At 36.9% G+C, this 19,941-nt stretch overlaps 1 protein-coding gene across 1 annotated transcript; it reads left to right on the top strand.

Moving 5' to 3' along the window:
- Window positions 1-904: 904 nt before the first annotated feature.
- On the top strand, window positions 905-5,770 carry LOC137725209 (CBS domain-containing protein CBSX2, chloroplastic). The gene is made up of 7 exons (XM_068463809.2): window positions 905-1,450; window positions 1,539-1,603; window positions 1,813-1,873; window positions 3,835-3,887; window positions 4,776-4,891; window positions 5,178-5,235; window positions 5,352-5,770. Exons 1-7 carry the CDS (start codon window positions 1,180-1,182, stop codon window positions 5,427-5,429), a joined length of 702 nt encoding a protein of 233 aa, XP_068319910.1. The 5' UTR covers window positions 905-1,179; the 3' UTR covers window positions 5,430-5,770.
- Window positions 5,771-19,941: the final 14,171 nt, after the last annotated feature.

The following is a 19,941-nucleotide window of genomic DNA, read 5'->3' as shown; positions in this document are numbered from 1 at the left end:
TGTGTGTGAGTGGAAGCGACAGCAGCATCTCGCTTGTGGGCAGCGAAAAACATGTGTTTTTACAAGCTATAGCCATCAAGTTGTCAACATGGATTGTTACTTGTACCATTTTGTCACGAAAATTCAACATCGTCTACCATTTGTACATCCACTTTGTTCTAATCTAATAAGAAATTTTGGAAAGAATTGCCATTATGAATTTAAGAATGGTAACAAAAATAGTTGAACTCAATTTTAATTTGATTATCGTATGGTGAAATTCTTCTTGCTTAAATTGATGTATCTTTCTAGGTCTACTACTTTTTTGGAATAAAAGAGTTGAACGTTTATAGGGGAGTCTTTTTCTGCACTTGCTGTTCATTTGATTTTGCAAGATGGGAGTGACAACCTCTCTCTTGGTAAATTGATGCAGACTTGCAAGGATCAAGCAATTAAAAGTAGGAGTATGATTCTCTCTTCTTCTATTCTCATCTCATTCTTTCTCCTCCTCTCACATATTGTTTTTTGTCTCATTGTCTCTATAAAAAAAATCAATATAAAATGTTAACGTGATTTAATCGTGACTATTCAAATAACAGGGGAAGGAAGGGGAGTGAGAATAAGAGGGGAGAGAACCCTTCTCCTTAAAAGTATCACATGGAAAATTGAAGATCCCTTTGAATTCATAAAAAAGTTGAGTAGTTATTAGAGTTCTTGTTTTGCCCTCTTATCCTTCTATTTTATCGATTGATTTTCGAATTTGGCTACAATACTTGAATGTATTTATTACAGTTAATTCTTAATTATCAGATATTAATTGTATTAAACACATATACTCACTTTTGACGAAAAAAAAAAAATATAAATATCTAACCATAAAAAATTATTTTTCCATAAATTATATTCACACTTTTCTTATATTCGAAAATACGAGCAGTCATAAGCGACCGAACGGCGGCGTGCTGCTCTCTCTCTCTCTCTCATTTCCCTTCCACGCGGAAAGCCAAAAGAGAGAGAGAAAAACAAACAACGACATGCTGTCTAGTCCCTCTCCCATAAATCTGCAAATTGAATTTTATAACCAAAATCATTAAAAAAAAATTATTAAAAAAAATCCCCAACAATTAAAAAATACCTCTTTTCTTTGCTAAACCTGAGATTTGAGCTCCATCTCATCGAAAGCTGCTGCTCTGCTCGGAAATGGTGGGCTCAATCTCAATCCCTACCCCAATCGCTTTCCCCAATTCCACTTCGCTCTCTTCTCCTTCAATCCTTCCACTCCGTCGATTCCCTCTCCTCTCCCTCTGCAACCGACGCCGCCGCCTCCAATTCCGGCCCCTGGTTCTCGTTTCCTCTGCCGCGGGTGTCGCCGCCAGTTCCGTCCCCAGAAATGGGTCCTACACCGTCGGCGACTTCATGACCACCAGGGAGTATCTGCACGTCGTCAAGCCCACCACCACCGTCGACCAAGGTATAATCTTGCCGCGACCTCGAACCCTCAGACCCACGAAGCTCGGGCTTTTTGCTTACTGATTGATTGGTTTTTGTATTTTTGGCAGCATTGGATGCTCTTGTGGAGAAGAGAATCACCGGTTTTCCTGTGATTGACGATGACTGGAAACTCGTAAGTCAATAAAAAATCTTATCTTTTTTGTTTCCCTTTTGTTATTTATTTATAATTATATAAAATATGTAATTTGTTAAAATTTATGTAATTTTGTTTTTAACAAATGATATTCTCACCTGTTTGGGTTAACAACTTGGTATTGTCTGCATATGATTTTGTGTTGCTTGCTTACACCTTGATTTGTGGGTTTGTTTAATGTTCTGCAGGTTGGTGTTGTTTCAGATTACGACTTGTTAGCGTTGGATTCCATATCCGGAAATATAAAAGGTGTGCGTGTTTTTACATCTGAAGATTTAAAACTTTTATTTTCTTGCTTCCTGTTTTTGGGTTTGTTTTGACTCTTGAGGACAAAAAATTAAATTTTTTCATATCAAAATACATAACATCCTTGTTTGATATAACGAGTTAGTATATCTATTGAGTTTGGTCGGCTGTTAGGAAATCTTAATGTTGGTTAGTGACTTCTGTGAGAATGTTTAATTTTTTAGATCTTAAATATTAGGTTGATAGACGTGTCATGCTATCTGAATGCGTAAAGTTGAATCTTAAGAAAACCTGGGCTTATGAGCATATACTAAAGATAATGCAAATGTTAACGGAATCTCAAAAATAATTTAAGAGTTCCTTTGGATGCAAGGTATCTGAATATGTAAAGTTCGATTCTAGTTTTCTCTTGGTATTAGTGTCAATAATTTTATCTTTTGAATGTCCAATGATTTACGGATTTGATAAAGAGGTAGACATTCACAAAGAAAAGGATTGAGGGGAGAATTGCATTATGCGAGTGAATATTTGTTATACTAGTTTTTGACATCAAGTAAATATATCTCCATATTCGTTTCTTCTTACCTTGAAAAAGGGTGAGAGAAGAACAGAATAATCAAGTAATCAACTTATCATCTGTTCTACTTGAATCTTTGGTCAACTCTTGATTTTCAGTACATTGCATCAACAATTGTAGTTTCATTAAAGATATCACTTAATTATTTAACTTTGCCAATGTAGTGGCGTTTATGCATTGTGGATTGCCACTTATGCCTGGGATTTTTAGTTAGGGGGCCTTGAGGTTTTTGCCTTTAGGGGCATTCAGTAAACTCCTAAAAGGGGGCCATGATACTTATATTAATATGAGAGGAATTTGAATTGGTAATTACACTCCCCCCTCTCTCCAAAAAGAAAAAATGTACCAGCACAAAGTTTGAGCAGTGTTCTAAAAAATGCCCTAGGCGGCGCCTTGGAACCGAGGCGATTTTGTGCAAAATGGCTGGAAAAATTGGGGTGGCTCTAGACGCCTAGGCGGCTGGGTGGTTTTTTTTTTTTTTTTTTTTTGTGAAATTTGTTTAAAGTCTAAGTTCTAATTATACCTTGAAATTTTGTTAATTTTATAGAATAGGTGTGTTGTGTATCAACTTAAATTCCAGGATGCTAACGATAAGTATCTTACATTACTAAATTTCCTTATTTTCCTCTTATTTTCCATTTTATGTTGTTTTAAATTGTGAACTTGTTGTACATGTGTCATCCTACAATACTCCTCACTATGGTTATATGGCATATATGCTTAATGTGCTTTTAAATTTTGGACTTGTAGGATACTCTTTTTGCATTTTATCATTCTTTTATTATCTTATCCATGGATTTCATACAAGTATAATTTTTTTTAAGTGTCAATATGCACTTATTTACAAGATATACAAGAAATTTAACTAAATCCTCCTGGGCCGCCTAGGCTCACTCCTAGGCGCTAGCCCGCCGCCCAACTAGCGCCTAGCGTTTTTTAGAACCTTGAGTTTGAGTATATGAATAATTACCAAGATTAGCTACAAAAAAGTTCTTAAATAGAGTAAGGTCATAATTAACTTCACAAAAACATAAAAGATAAATATGGTCTTGTTGCTTTGTAGCTTGGAAAAACCCAGTTTTCAACAAGTGGAAACAAAAACAAAATAATATCAAAAGTTATACCACAAAGAGATGCAGCAATTGCAGCATAGAATTACTTGAAATATTGATTTTCTCACATATTTTAGCTGCAACGTTTAGTCCTGAGTTTAATGAAGGTTGGACTTGGGTAGAGAGCCTAAAGTAATAAATTGGGGACCTAAGGCAAGTGTCTCACCAGGGGCCTGCCTTGGGGGTTTTTTGTTAGCTCTAACTTAGTTGTTCTTTTTGTTTTCTTTTTTGGGAGAAATGAAAGGAGACTTATATAATTATTATTTTTCTCTCAGGTGGTTGTCAAAGTGACACAAACTTGTTTCCAGATGTTGATAGTTCTTGGAAAGTATGTAATTTTACTACATTAGTTTTTAATTTCGTTCACAACTAATCTCTCCTGCACTGTCTATTTTGTTTCAAATATGTGATGGATGATATTTTTCTCGCTTAACGTGGATTATAATGTTGATTTGCAACTCTTGATAAATTTCATGAAATGCTAATATATATGTCAGTTGTACACATGTACGTCACGTGCGGTTTATGGACCCACAGTTGCACACTACCTCATACTGGCTTGCCTTGCAAGACTGTTGGAGTTGAGAATTCTTTAGAGATATGGATTTTATGGTTATAAATGGTAATGTTAGTTTGTGGTGCTGTGGTGGGAAAGAAATAGAAGAGTTTTGATGATCGAGAAAAAGCTGCGTCTTCATTATAGGAGAGAATTAGATATTTCCTTTCCCTTGGGATTCACTTTCTAGACATTTTTCCTTTCAGTTAAATCTTTAAGTCTCATTTTGTGGGTTAAGGGTTGTGTTAGTTCTTGGTCTAGTTTTAGTTTTGTGGGGCTTCGTTAGTATTAGTTTTGTAGTCTGTTTTTCTTGTATTATTTACTTTCCTGTCTGTTGTTATAAAAATATTCTGTCATTTGTAAGCTTGTTAGTATGACGCTGATTAGAATTAGCCTGTACCTGACATAGTGATAATCTTTTCCTGTGCTCACCACGATGATAGATGTTTTTTACTTCTTTTTCACCCGTACTATCCTTTCGTGTGACTGACTAGTGTAACTCATAACTCAGCATTCAGCAAGATGCCCAAATGTGGGATACAGTATGTAGCCTAAAATTATAACTGTGCTTATGCATGTTACTTTAAGTAATGCGTAGATGAGTATATGTATGGTTAATTGCTTCATGAATTTCTTTCTAAATTTGGATGAGTGTGGCAGACTTTCAATGAGATACAGAAACTGCTTAGCAAGACCAATGGAAAAGTTGTTGGTGACTTGATGACACCTGCTCCGCTTGTTGTTCGTGAAACCACCAACCTGGGAGATGCTGCTAGGTAAAGGATTTAACTAATTTTCCTAGTATCTTATTTGTGGTCAGAAAAATTTCTTGAAGCATAAATGTTAAATTTTCTATGACTACGTTTATTTGAGATTGAGAATATTGATGACAGGCTGAGATTTAGTTGGAGTAGAACTAAATATCTAGTACAAGTGGTCTAACTTGTTAATGTTATGATTCTGTCTTTTCATGCTAAGATGTGCTAAAATGTTATGCAACGTGCAGTTAGATGCAGTATAAGTTGTTAAACTCAACTTTAAACGATCTCTATGTTTTGGTAGGTTGTTGCTTGAAACAAAATATCGCCGACTGCCAGTTGTAGATAGTGAAGGCAAGCTGGTAATTATCCTTTTCTCTGTCTCTCCTAAATTCGAACAAAAATATAAAATATCTTCTCCGTTGGATGCCAAACTGCTGTTAGTTGTTTTTGATTGCTTTCTTCTCCGTGTCAAAAGGTTGGGATCATTACGAGGGGGAATGTTGTTAAAGCTGCCCTGCAGATAAAACGTGCTAGTGAAAATAAGCTTAGTTGAGGGGATCATCGGTGGAGCTCACAAAAAGTCGCTTCAATATCACATTTATTTCTGCAATGCACACTATTAAGAGGCCGGCCGCTTATACTATTTGAAGGAAAGTTTATCATTTATGTCCTTCAGAAGGGATGTATTTTAGTTTGCTAGGAACCATGCCTTAATATGTAGTATAGATTGCCTTAAGGCAGGGTACTTCCACTTGTATTTAGGGTTGTAAAATTATCAAACATAGTTTTGTGCAGGAGAAGAACCGACTTGCATTTGTCCCAGGCCAAATTTTGTATTGTTAGTCTTAAAGACGATGATTATTGATGTTTATAGTTTATAAGGAGCTTTCCCAACATAGCTCTTACTTTGGTGTTTGAGATTGCTCATTGTTCATGGTCATCATGCTCCCGACCACCCATTCAATTGGGTGGTTGAAAGAACACTGAATAATTTCAAGGGGACCCTTCAATCATGTAGATCCTCTGGGGATTTCGCTTATCAAAAGTGGCTTATGGCTTGTGGCTTGTGGCTTGTGACGCTCCTTGTATTCTGTTTTGACATCATTGTATTCTAGCTGTGGTGAGGGATTTTCAAAGCTAATCTTGCTCCGACACTCTCAATTGGGAATTGTTTTTAGGGGATTCTGAAATATTCATTCTCTATTCAGCCCTCTCTTGTCGTTTTACTAGAGCCAATAACAGGGGTCTGGCTTTTAATACCATGTTCTACTCGGTGATACCGGAGGTCTAGTTGTGATGTATTAAATTGTATTTCAACTTGTCTAGATTCTCAATTACTCTAGTGGAAAATTGGAAATAGTGGTTGTAAAAGAGTTTGCCTGGAAGTGCTTTTCAAAGTATTACTTCTTAAAAAAAAACACTTCAACTAGCTTGTTTGTGATTCCTTGCTAAAATCATTTTTCTAAAAGTGCTTCTAGCTCATATAAAAGCACTTTTCTGGAGAATATGCTTCTTTAGTAAGTACTTTCTAGAAAAGCGATTCCAAACGGAACATTCTTTTTGCTTCTCGAGAAAGCATTGAACAAAGATACTTTTAACTCAAAACGGTACTGGTTTTTGTGTCAAACAATTGCTTTTACAATCAATTTCAGTCAAATATTTAACTAATTTCTCTGAATTTGTATCTCATTGCTGACTTGCCCCTTAAATTAATATTTTTACCAATTTACCTTACGAATAATGTTAAGAAAATCAAATTTACAAACTAAATGATGTGTCATCGATAAGAAATAAGTACGTTAATTAACACAAGTAATAATCAAATTATCAACATCTACATTATTTGATTTCCTCATGAATAATACTACGGAGATCAAATATATAATTAGATTTACAAATCAAATAATGTGTCACTAATAAAAGATAAATACATTAATCAACACTTAAGTAATAATCCAATTATCAACTTTCACATTATTTGATTTGCAAAATTTTGTTTAAATATTTGATTTTCCTAGCATTATTCTTTATTGAATACTAAGAAGGGTAGCAATATTAGATGGCGTATTTAGGTTACAAAAGATGACATACGTGTGTACTCATAATTTTATACTTAACCCGAGGATTGAAATAAAACCTAAGGGTGTGCTATCCACACACCTCTTGTTAATTTCTGTCATTTGAACTTCTTCAATTTATCCAATTCGACGAGTACAAATTAAAAAAGTGTGTGAGAAGTAAAAAGAAGTACGTGAATATTATACCCCTAAAACCTAATGGAAAACTAGGGTTTAACAAAAAAGATTATCTTATATGAGGATGACAAATCTAGCTTTCCATATAGACCTTTTTTTTTCTTTTTTATTTTTTTGAGCTAAAACTTTCTGTATAGAAAATAAGCAAACTGCTACGTCCCGCGGCGCGCCGGTGAGGGGGTGTGGGGGGTGTGGGGGGTGTGGGGGACGCCGGGGGGGGGGGTGGGGGGGTCGGGTGGTGAGGGGGGGGGTCGGGGTGTGGGGGGCGCGGTGCTTCTACTTCAAGAAGCAACCCCCTGGGCCCTGAGGTCTCTGACATACCATCAACAAACTCTGCAACAGCAGATCTTTTGTGTATCTTACCATCTGTATATCGGAGTACTAAAGATATACAGAATTTTCTCCAGATACATGCATAATATCTTCTGGATAAGGATTCTTTACCCTCGTAATTTATCTATCTCTTCAATTTGAACGATCACGATTAAGCTATGTTAACATCTTATATTGATTTTTTTATAAAAACAATAAAATAAAAAATAATATGTGAGAGAAAAGAATGAAAAAGAATGAGAATAGAAAAGTAAAGAATCCTCCTCTATATCTTCCAAGCAGTAGAGCTTGGTACCATAGATTATGTATATATATCAGGCTGACAGACTGTAAAGTTCTCCAGTAATTTCCCTGGTAGAGAGCAAAGCCACCCATTGTTTTGATTCGAATAGAAGCACTTTAGATGATCAAAAGAATTCATGTCTGAAGAACACTCACGTTTTCTAAACCTTTCACATAGAGTACTGTCAAACTAATTTGACAAGACACAAAACACACGCGCACACATCTTCACATAATGCATATAGCCCCACTCATTTGGTCTGCACTCTTTACAGCTGGTACGTATAAAGCTTTTTGAAAGGAAGATGGATTGTCTGCCCTCTTATTTTCATACTCTTTTCGTACTTTTATGTGATGTGTAATCACGGTTAAGTAATATCAATATTTTATATTAATTATTTATAAAAATAATAAAACAAAAAGTAATAGGAATATAAAATGTTGACGTGGTTTAATCATAACCACACAAACAGAAGAGCATAGGGAGAATATGGAAATGAGAGGGCAGACAATTCATCTCTTTTTAGAATCCCATGTTTAATTTTGGATAAATATCAATAATCAATGTTAAATTTATAGATGTTAATAAATAATAAATACGAATAACTAACCTAAGAAAGTATGAACAACATAATAATATTAAATAGAAAAACTGATAATTGAGGTTTACACACCGCAATATTCTTGAAACAAATATTTCACCCTTACTCAGTGCCGCTTGTAGTTCTAGGGACGTCTCCTTCACCAGGATTCAACGATCTAAGTTAGAATTCCAACACCGGAAAACTGACTTCTGGCGAATTTTTATGTGGTTATCTATGTAAGAAGGTTTATGATTGTAGAAGAAGAATTTGATATTTTTTGTATTCTAAATGCCATGCAGATGAATATATATATATATAATAGATTTATACCTGTTCGCAATAGGTATGAAAATGAGGTGCGTCTCTTGGAAATCATCTTTCATAGAGGGGTGCTTTGCTCTGGGTTCTTTCATCTCAATTGACTTCTTTTAAAAAGATGAGTTTGTTGATAAAAAATTAATTAATTAAATTCAAAATTAATTAAAGAATTAATTTTTAGAACCCTAATGCTCAAGCACATTTTTTGATAATTAATTATATATTAATTATCAATTAATTAGTACATCTTAAAGTCTAACTTCAAAGTTGAGCCTAATTTCATTCTTTATGATCTATCATTTCAATCATTATCTATAAAGGATAAAGCGTTATAAAATGAGGAAATCATTTGATAATGGTCAATTTAGGATAATAAAATTTCAACTCAAAATTTTCAATATTTAAGACACTTTTTTTCAAGGTAACCAAAAGACTAATATTGAAACCAGACTTTAAACACTACTAGTTGCTCTGATATAGCTGGAAGCCAACACCATTTCCAACCTTCTGAATTGATGTATGATTTGACATCTCACGTACTCAAAACAAAACGAAGGAGGATTCCTCTCTTTTTATTTTCATGATCTCATCCCCTTTTCTCTCCTATATTATTTTTTATCTTATTATCTTTATAAAAAAAATCAATATAAAACGTTGATGTGATTAAACTGGAACCATTCAAATAGAAAAAAAAGGAAAAGAGATAAAGATTAAAAAGGATGAGAATCTTTCTCCAAACAAAACTCTCCCTGCATGATTATTATGGCATAATACAGAAATGCTAAAGAAAATAGCCCGTGGACGCGTCAATATGTAGTAACCGTTCATATATGTGTAAAAAAATGTGAATTAATTTGTTACTGTAAATTGTGAAGTCTGTTGATCCATGATTTGAGGACTCGTATTCCAGTTAGGATGCTTGGTCATACATAATGACCAACCGTATGTACTTAAATACGTAAATTTTTGTACGTACATACGTAAATATTTTATGTAGGAGGCCGATAAAAGCATATAGAAATTTGCCCGCCGTGCAGTCACAAGCCATCCATATCACCATTATTTCTGGTTCCACCAATAATGGTTCGTAGTTTGGACAATATTTGCTTCATTTTGTGTTGCTGTGATACCCGTACGTCAATCAGTGTTCTCACGGTTCAATTGAAGCCAGAAAATGAAGGTACGTGTTTGACATTTTCGGGATGGTCCTATACGCATGCAAAGCGTGTATGCATTCTGAGAATCTATAAGGGGTCCTTGGAGATTTTTCTCTTTACTTTTTTTTTTTTAATTTTCCCTTTTGTAATGTCATATATATGGCATTTGATGATCCATCGTTTTAAAATATTCAAATCATAAACGGCTCTCGTTAGAAATTTTTAACTATATTATTTATATTCCAAACTCTAAATCATATAAAATGTCCTACGTATTGAGCGTGTGATATATATTTTATTAATATTTGTTTTCTAAAGAGAACTCAATAACTTTTTGAATAAATCATTTATATTAAAAACTTATTGATTGATCACAAATTCAAGTAACTCGAAACTAATGAAACTCACATTTGTTAAAGAATTTCAACATTCAAAACATGATACATATAATATAATTAATAATATCATTTTTCTTCACTCGTAAGTGAGAAGTCTTAGGTTTGATTATCGCTAAAGGCGAATATGAATCATATTGCTAGCCCATTGATATACCCTCTTCCTTTTAGTGTAGATAATATCGTTTGTTAAAAAATAATAATAATAATAATAATAACATCATTTTTCTTCACTCCATTCATTAACATGCTTTTATATTCTAATTTTCTGTGCACCTACGGTTCACGTGTGTTAAGGAAGAAAAGGTATAATAATTAAGCACAAAAATAAGTGAGGGAACGGCAAATGGTGGATTTGCCTAACGCCTAGATGGCTAGGTGGGCGCTTGGGCGGCCTAGGTGGATTTATGTAAATTTATTATATATCTTGTAAATAAGTGTTTATTTACACCTAAAAAACAAACTATACTTGTATGGATAATAAAATAATGATAAAATGCAAATTAGGTACACCATTTCCATAAGTATTGGATGAACTTGTAGTAAATCTATCATTTGCAAATTAGGTACACCATTTCCATAAGTATTGGATGAACTTGTAGTAAATCTATCATTTGCAAATTAGGTACACCATTTCCATAAGTATACCACCATGAAACCAAAAAAGAAAAAAACACACAATTAATAAAAAAAAATATAAAAAAAACCGCCTAGGTGCCGCCTAGCTCTCTGCCTAGAAGCCACCTAGGCATGCCTAGCTCGCCTAGGGCCGCCTAGCTTCCAGTCGATTTTTCCAAACGCCTTGTCCAAAATCGGGGCGGGGCTCCACCACCCAGCGCCTAGGCTGATTGTTAGAACAGTGAGTGTAGTTAGAATACACTACAAGAAAAAAAAGTTTTCCAGATAGAAAAACTTTGTCAGCAAAAAAGCCCGTTCGTTGGTAGATGATTTACCAGACAGAGGTTTGTCGGCATAAGTTATTAGGGTCAAGCTCATTACATGACGGACACACAGATCTGGAGGCTAAGAAACGAATTGCCTGACGAGCACGTTTGTCGGGTGAAATAAAATTTACCCGGCGGACATATACTTAACTGACGATATAGTTAGTCGGTTGAAAAACTATTTACACGACGGAGGGGTACTTAAATGATGGCAAGGTACTCGTCGGGATGTCATATTTAAATAATGGTGTGAGTGGATGCTGACGGATAGCCCGTTGGGTATTATTAGTTTAAGAGACAAAACTTCCATCGGGCAAAGTTTTATAATAATAAAAAAATTGAATTTATGAATTAAAAAAAATTAACTACAGAAAATAAAACATTAAATACCAAGAGTTAAATTTTTTTATTTGTAAAAATAGAAATAAATATATATAACCCCCAAAAAAATTGTTCGCCCAAATATATTACAAAAAAAAAAAAAGAAGGGAAAAATGAATCGTAAACTATGGTGGGGTCTAGTCACTAGTGGGGCGGCTCCTGGAACGACAACATCGGGGGATCTTGGGACGGTTGCTAGCAAGGTACTGGAATAATGGCACAAGCTCAAAGGGAGGGGGAGGGCGGTGGAATCGTAATGTCAGAAGCTGAAAAGCTCTAGGATACAATTAAGAAGTACTGGCAGACTAATTCCCCTTGGCGTGCTAGCTCTTCATCCACCAGCTGAAGTCTGGAATTGGTCTAGGTTGCTGCAGTGGAAGCGATGAAGAATGTTGATGCACAAAATCGGCGAGGACTTTGGTACAACAAAAAGTGTCAAGTTTGTGACCTTCGCTAGGTTGCTCTGGTCATTAGTGTGGATAAATATGTAAATGAATAGGGATAGGGAAGCAAACAACACAAGTTGTACGTGGTTCACCCAGATTGGCTACGTTCACGGAGTAGAGGAGTTCTCATTAGTTGTGAAGGGTTTACACAAATACATAAGTTCAGGCTCTCTTTTAGTGAGTTCTAGTGAATAGTTTAGTGCAAATGACATTAGGGATTATTGTGGGAGAATGATCCCCTTTTATAGAAAAGAGTTTCTAGCTTTGTTCTGACATTGACACGTGTCGTGTTGTGATTGGCCTCTGATATCAACACGTGTTGCGTTGTGATTGGCTTCTGATACCGACATGTGTCATGTTGTGATTGGCCTCCTAGTTTGAGGAAAAGTCTTGTGGGTCCTTGACGGTATGCTGTTGACCAGTGTTTAGTAGTTTCGGGATTGGTCAAGTATGGTACAAACAGTGCTCCCCTAAGTTCCCGAGTAAGGGAAGCTCCTCGGTTGGGGACTTACAAGATCCAAGCCATTGAGTAATCACGAAACTTCCAAGTACCGAAGTGTGGTGTCGCCTTCACTTGTCTTCTCTGTCCTATAAGTAGATGTAGCATCTTCTCTTAGAAGTACTTTTCCTTCATCCAGGAGTGATATCTTTAGTTGGCGTTAACGCACAAGGTAATGTATCATTTTCATTTGAAGCTTACTTGTAGTTTCGGGTTTGGTCAAGTGCGATACAAACTATATAGTAGGAGTCCCCCAAGTCTCTAAGCGAGGAGATCTGCCGAAGGAGGTGACAGACAAGGTAAGCAATCAGGGTTCTAAGCAATCAGTCTCAGATCGGTAGGTTGATCTTGGGTTCCGGCTGATTGTACTCATTTTCACTGTCTCTCATTCAGCAATAAGGATAAAGAGAAGAAACAGGGAGAAGAGATGATATGAGGTACTCTTGTTTTTGGAGAAGACGGACGAATCGGTGCGTGCTTTGTTGTACTTGACTTTCCACAGGTGTATTCTTGAACTGGGCTAGAGGGTTTTCTGGTTTCCTCCAAAGGAGCGAGCCGACTCCAGAATTTGAGGGTCAAAACAAGTCCGTCAGACCTGGAGTATGCTAAATCCTGATGATATGGGATACTTTTGCTGTTTGACAAAGTAGTAGATGTGGTATGGCGAAGCTTTGTTCTTCGACGACGGTGTTAGCAAAAGGCTGTTGAGGTTTCTTGATTTCTTCAATTAGAGCAATGATGCCGAGCTTGGATTTGACTTAGGCTCTTCCGTCTGGATTGTGCGGTTCCACAAGAAAGGGCGTCGTGCTGTAGTGATTTGTTCTAGCTTGCCGTTGAACCTTCTGCTTCAATCTTTTGTATAGCAGAAATCGTGCGCAACCTTTGCATTTAAATGGTCCTTCAGAGCACTACTTCTCAGTGACTCATCCATGCTTGGCAGCTTTAGTGTAAAGAGCCAATATCGTACCAACTGTTCTGAGGTATTTGCCGAAGGAATTCATGACCTTGACAACAGTTGAGGATGAGTACTCGAGAGCAATGCTAGGCAAGCAACCAGGCAAAGGTTCCGGGCAATCAGTTATAGATCGGAAGTTTGATTTCAGGTTCCGACTGATTGCATTATTTCTCCTTATCCTGCAGGTAAGAGCAAGGGCAAAGGAAAAGACAGGGAAAAAACATGATATGGGATACTCTTGCTTTCAACTCTGATGATATGAGATATTCTTGCTCTGATGTGGCTGGTTAGCATAGGTATTATCGAAGGAGAAGAAAACGGAGTATTTCGAGAAGCTAGATTGGGAGTGCCATTTCGAATGTGAGGAAGTGTTGAGCATTTTTTATTTATTTAGCAGGTCTGCTTGGCTATGGAGGATGGAGGTCGACATATATAGGAATTGTCCTAACAACGAGTGGTAATGCTGTTCCTTTACCCTTCTCGGTCAAAGCAATGTAGTGATCGCTGCAAGGTTCACGTGTTTTAACTTTGTCAGAGCACTTTGAAAAAGTGGTCTGTGGTATCCAGAAAGCTGATGTTGCGTGTGAGGATTGTGGACAAATTTTATTCAATGAAATCCGACTTCTCGAAGTTCGGAGAGCGGGGTGCCTCTTCGATTTCTGAGCAGGCAATCTTGTTGGGGATATGGTTCTCGAGATTCGGAGAGCGGTGCCTCTTCGATTTCTAGGCAAGCAATCTTGTTGGAAGTGTTTTCTCAGATGTGTAGAAAAGTTGGGCATTTTTACAAGTCTGCTTTGCCACGGAGCACAGAGATTGACATATATAAGGATTTTCCAATAATCAAGCAGTGGTACTATTCCTTTATCCTTGTGGGTAATAATAGGGTAACTGGGCCTTCAACATTTACCTGTCTTAACTTTGTCAGAGTTCTTTGGCAAAGTTGTCCTTGGTATTCAAGGAACTGATGTCTCGTGTGGAGATTGCTAATAAATTTTAACCCAGGAAATCCGCTTCTCGAAATTTGTAGAGTGGTGCCTCTTCAATTTTTGAACAAGTAGCCCTATTGAAGATCTGGCTCTTTCTTTTATAGGAGCACCAGTTAAGTTCAAGGAGTCCGTTCTGAAAGTTATTGCTTGTAGGAATTTTTTCCATATCTTTGTACTTCTGAGACTTATTGTACTTCATTTATTTCTTCATTTTTTCTGAGAATGTTTGGCCTGTTCGACCGTCGTTTGGACTTGAATGCTATAGGAGAGGTAGCCATGTCTCCTTAGGATAACATATGGCCCCCATCCTTCTTATCTCTTACTGGTCCCCTTACTATTGGGGACTCTGTGATGAAGAATGATATGACCGTTGCGGTGGTGGCCAAGAATCTTCTCACTCCCAAAGAAAACAGACTATTTTCCAAACGATTCGATGAGTTGGCTGTTAAGGATTCTCTAGCTTTCAATGTTCAATGTGCAGGTTCTGTGTCTAATATGGCCCAACTCCTATTTGCTGGAACTCGCCAAGTTGAATCATTGGCGGCTGAAGTGATAAGTCTCAAACAGGAGATCAGAGGGCTTAAGCACGAGAATAGACAGTTGCACATGCTCGCACATAGCTATGCTACAACCATGAAGAGAAAGCTTGACCAGTTACAGGAATCCGAGGGTCAGATTTTAAATGATCATCAGAGGTTTTTGAGTTTGTTCGAAAGGAATTTATTGCCTTCGTCCTCTGGGGCCGTACCACATACTGAAGCTCCAAATGATCAACCCTTGGTGCCTCATTTTTCTGGGGTTTTGCCCAGTATTGAGGCTCCAAATAATCACCTTTTGGTGCCTCCTATTTCTGGGGCTTTGTCGAGTGTTGAGACTTCTCCTGAGCAGCCTTTGTGAAGGTGCCCTCCTGTTTGTTTGTTTTGATTCATGTGTATGCACGTATTTGTAATTTATCGAAGATATCAATAAATAAGCTTTACTTCATTCAACTTGTTGTGTTAAATACACTAAGGTATCTTTCACTAAGTTCTTTGAATTTTTTATTTTGTTGAAGTTTGCATGTTGAAATTTCGTGGGTGGACCTTGTAGGTTGAAGTAGTGCTCCCTTAATTTCTTGAGTGAGGAAAACTTCTCGGTTGGGGACTTGAAAAATCCAAGGCACTGAGTAGTCGTGAAATTTTTGAGTACCAAGGTGTAGTGGTATATGGTAGGAGTCCCCCAAGTCTTCGGTCGAGGGAGTTGACGAGGGAGGTGTCTTGCTAGTAGGCAATTTTCCAAACAAAACTTCACCATTTTCCTTTCTAAGTGGTTGCCCAAAACTTCACCATTTTCCAAACAAAACCTGACTTTCCAAACTCGACCTGCTTCTAGGCCGCGGACTTCTTTACGGCCAACCTCGTCCATTAGCATCTAGAGAGAAATCTTTGGGTTAGGTGTCAGCTCCTCCATAAGCACGTCAGGATGCCGCTTGGAGAGATTGGCGAGGTACTCGGCTTTCTTTTGTACCATTGAAGGCTATTAAAAAAAAAAAAAAAAAAAAAAGGAATACGAAGTTAAATTAATTACAATTTAAACCATAATTATAGTAATAAAAATTATAATCGAAAGTTATGAAAAATACTTACATAAATCCCGTCCTCGACCTCGTGCCTTAAATGGCGTGGGTCTCCCTCCAAACCACCACCTCCAGTGACTTTTCCTCAACCTCTTGTAGTTCCTTGATCCGATAAGATAGGGGTCGAGAATTGAAGTGGTGCTCATACGACTTCTTGTCCCGATTCCCTTTATTTGCTGTCAAATTTTTCTGTACATTACAAAAAAATAGTTGAAATGAAGATGAAAAAAATAATTAAAAATATAAATATAAATGTTTATTACCTTATACTTTTCACTCTCAAAATGAATGCGAAACCAATCTCACTCGCCCACCCTCTCCAAAAACTCCTTAGGAGGGTCCCCTCGCGCTGCCTCAGGTGTTGGGCAAGACTCGTAACACTTGTGTAGCTCGTATTTCCACTCCTTAAATTGCAAACCCCTGGTCTCGGTTGATGTATTCCATACAACCTTTATCCTGCTCGTTCCACAAAAAGTTGGACTGCAATTTTCACAAAGAAGAACAAATAATTAATTTAACACGACATTTAATTAATTTCTAAAAATATTAGGGAAATACTCAGAAATAGGACAATTTCTTAATCTTGGGACAGAAATAGAACATTTCAAATATGCACATGCCATGCACAAAAATTGGACAGAAATAGGATTTTTCCTACACCTTGAAATGAACAAATTGTCCTCCCATATAAATGGGTTATCCATAAATTTCAGCTCTCATTTCTCATTTTGTAGAGAGAGAAACAAAGAGGAGAGAGAAAATATCTCTCTCCCCAATTCTAGTTCAAAGAACCCTAACCCACCCATCTTCTTCATCTAAGAGCTTTCTCTAACCCATCCATCTTCTTCATCCAAGCTCTCTCTCTTTCTTTCTTCTCTCTCTACATTTCCAATATGCCTAAGAGCTCCCTCTCTAACCCACTCATCTTCTTCAATTTTTACCTTTTCATTCGTGGGTTTTGTGAATTGGGTTTCTTAATTTTGCTTTTTATTGATGGATTTTTGGAGTTGAAGTGATTGGTTTGGTGTTCCTTGGAGGAGACCCAAATCCTTGATTTTTTATTTTTGATTTTTTATCATTTCTCTGATTTATATGTGGGTTTTCATTTCTTCTGTATTTTCCCTCCCTTTGTTCCTTCTCTCGATCCAAATTTACAAGCACTGAAATAGGGTTTGGCTTTTGCTTCAATTAAATGAAAAAAACGTATTAAAGGTCAGTTGCCTTTTGGAAATGAGATAAATTTGAGGGAAAAAAGAAAAATCTGAGTGGAAAGAAGGAAGAGAGAAGGATATGGACGAAATTGTTTCGCGCACTCATTCGTTTTCTTCATATTAAGCTCACTCATACATTGTATGTACACGACATGCACATGTTATGCTCACAGATTTAAGCTCAACCCAAAAACCCATAGCTCACAGCTCTCTCTTCGAAATCAGAAAAATGACCCTAAACTTTAAATGAAGAATCGAAGATTCATTAATTTGAATTTGGTATAAAATTTGATTGGGTTCAAATACTTCAAGGATTTGAAAAAATTGTAGTGAATAGGCACAAAAAGACCCAATTGAATAAAAGGAAATTGTTTCACGAACTCGTTCTTTTGTTTTTTTTTTCTTTTCTTTTTTTGCATTTGCAGGGCCTGCCTCTAAATCAATGGAAAAAGTAGTAAACTACGTTAATGCAAAGAGTATCAAAGATGTAAATACGCACCATCTACACATAATACACTATATGCACACCACATGCACATAATATGTACAATACATGCACATCATATGCACAAAACGAGAGATACTTTAACGGCAACATATTGGTATAATGGATACAATTAAAACATAATTGTTATGTATATAAGGTTACAGTGACAGTTTGAAAAGTCTTGTTACATATATCAACCACCGCTTAACCGTGTATGTGGAAAACATGATACTTGCTGTTGTTATTTCACGGACACGCATGACCCTTAACGTCCTCTAAGTTTTTTCTTAATTTTATTTTTCCACGAGGCCAACTAGGTTGTGGTCATATTTGCTAAATTCTGAGGCACAACATACGTGCATCATAACTAGTGAACATTCCCGATTCTCATATTAAGATGTAGCCATGCACACCATATGCACACCACATGCACATTACAGAAAAATTTTCACAAATTTCTGCAATTGAACACTTGTATCAGAAATTGTTTCATCCCAGTCTTATAGTACGTCAAAACTTATTCCACAACCCATATGACCCAACATGAAACACAAACCCTAATTTAACTTCTAAGTATTAATTCATGTTACAAACAACCCATTTATTACATAAATCATTGATGAAGGAACTTGGAACTAAACACCCTACCTTACTATGCTTGCTGAAGCTTCAATGGCCAAAAAAAATGGAACTTTCCGACCAAAACAGAAAATATGTACAAAACCTAGCTCATTCTTTTCACCTTTCTCTCGTATCCCTTTGTTGGTATGAGGTGAACCCAAAGCCCAACTCACTCTTTTCGCCTCTCTTTGGACTTCCATCTTTTCGAAATCGGAGCTCAGAGATCTGAGGAAGGAAGAGAGAGTAGAGAAAGAGAAAGTGAGAGAAGAGAGAGAGAGAGAGGATGGGAGAGAGAGTAGAGAGAAAGAGAAATCAGAAAATGAGGGTGAGAAAATGAGGAATAACCCATTTATATGTGGGTATTTTATTAATTTCGATTTTGTGCATGGTGTTCATGGCTTGTGCATGGCGGGTGTGTCTTATTTTTGTCCCAAGATTAAGAAATTGTCTCATTTTGGGGAATTTCCCAAAATATTATGACTTTGACAAAGTAATTGTACATTTACCGAAAGCTAGCGGTACATCTCTCGATGAACCTCCTACCTATGTGAAATCCATGAATCAACATCCATAGGGCATTTGCTGTGGATGATGGCTTAGCAGTCATGAGTCAACAAACTGTTGACATTGGCACATGCTCAGCGCTATTTTTTTTTTGGGGGGGGGGGGGGGGGGGTATACAATCTAGATTGGGGCCTAAGTGGTTCTAGTGATCTGGTTTATCTTCAAGCCTCGACAAATATGCCAAGTCTTCTTATTCCTTAGGCTGGTAGGGAGTTATCCTCATGTCTTCTCTTCGTCCATCGGGCCCAACGTAGCCTCTACGCTACCAGAGAGGGTGAAGTGATAGTCGAGGGTGCTGGGGAGTGGCTGGTGGTGACGGGTGTTGTGGAGTCACTGACAAAACGAAGGGGTGACAATAATGTGGTCGAACTGGTGCTTGCTGTCGACTCCGCAATTGGTGCTTAGATATCGTTGACCACCACAATACCACTAGGGGCCAACTGCTCAGCCTGAGCCGAAGATGAAGCAGACCGGTGGCTCATGATTTATCGGGAAGCCATTTGCAAAAATATACCATTTCAAATATTTCCTAAACTTATATGCATCACTTAACCCAATTCCAATTCAAAAACCCAAAAACATAATTCACAGATTATATTATCACCCAATTCTAATTTGTTGTTGACCCCATTTGATCACAAACCCACAATCCTAATTTTGTTGTAAAGAAGAAACCCCATTTTTTCACCTGCATATTCACAAATTCACATACAACTCCAAATAAAACCCTATCCACAGCTTCACACACAACCCCACATACAAACCTAATTCACAAATCTATATCATTTTCACAAATTCAATTTAAAAAACCCAAGCATACGCACAAACCCATTTCAATTTCACAATTCCAAAACAAATTAACAAATAAAATGAACTTGAAATAAACTTACAATTGCATAGTGAGAGTGTTGCTAGTTCTGAGAGCGAGGGTCGATGAATGGGATAGTGAGAGTGAGAGAACTAGGAGACCTGAGAGGGAGAGTGATAGTGAGAGAACTAAAAGCAAGAGTGAAAGTGAGAGTGAGATAACAT

Source organism: Pyrus communis, chromosome 5, assembly GCF_041283825.1.
Source record: "Pyrus communis isolate YQ-2024b chromosome 5, ASM4128382v1, whole genome shotgun sequence".
Taxonomy (NCBI): domain Eukaryota; kingdom Viridiplantae; phylum Streptophyta; class Magnoliopsida; order Rosales; family Rosaceae; genus Pyrus; species Pyrus communis.
The sequence above is the reverse complement of the archived record's forward strand: the minus strand, read 5'-3'. Positions and strand labels throughout refer to the sequence as shown.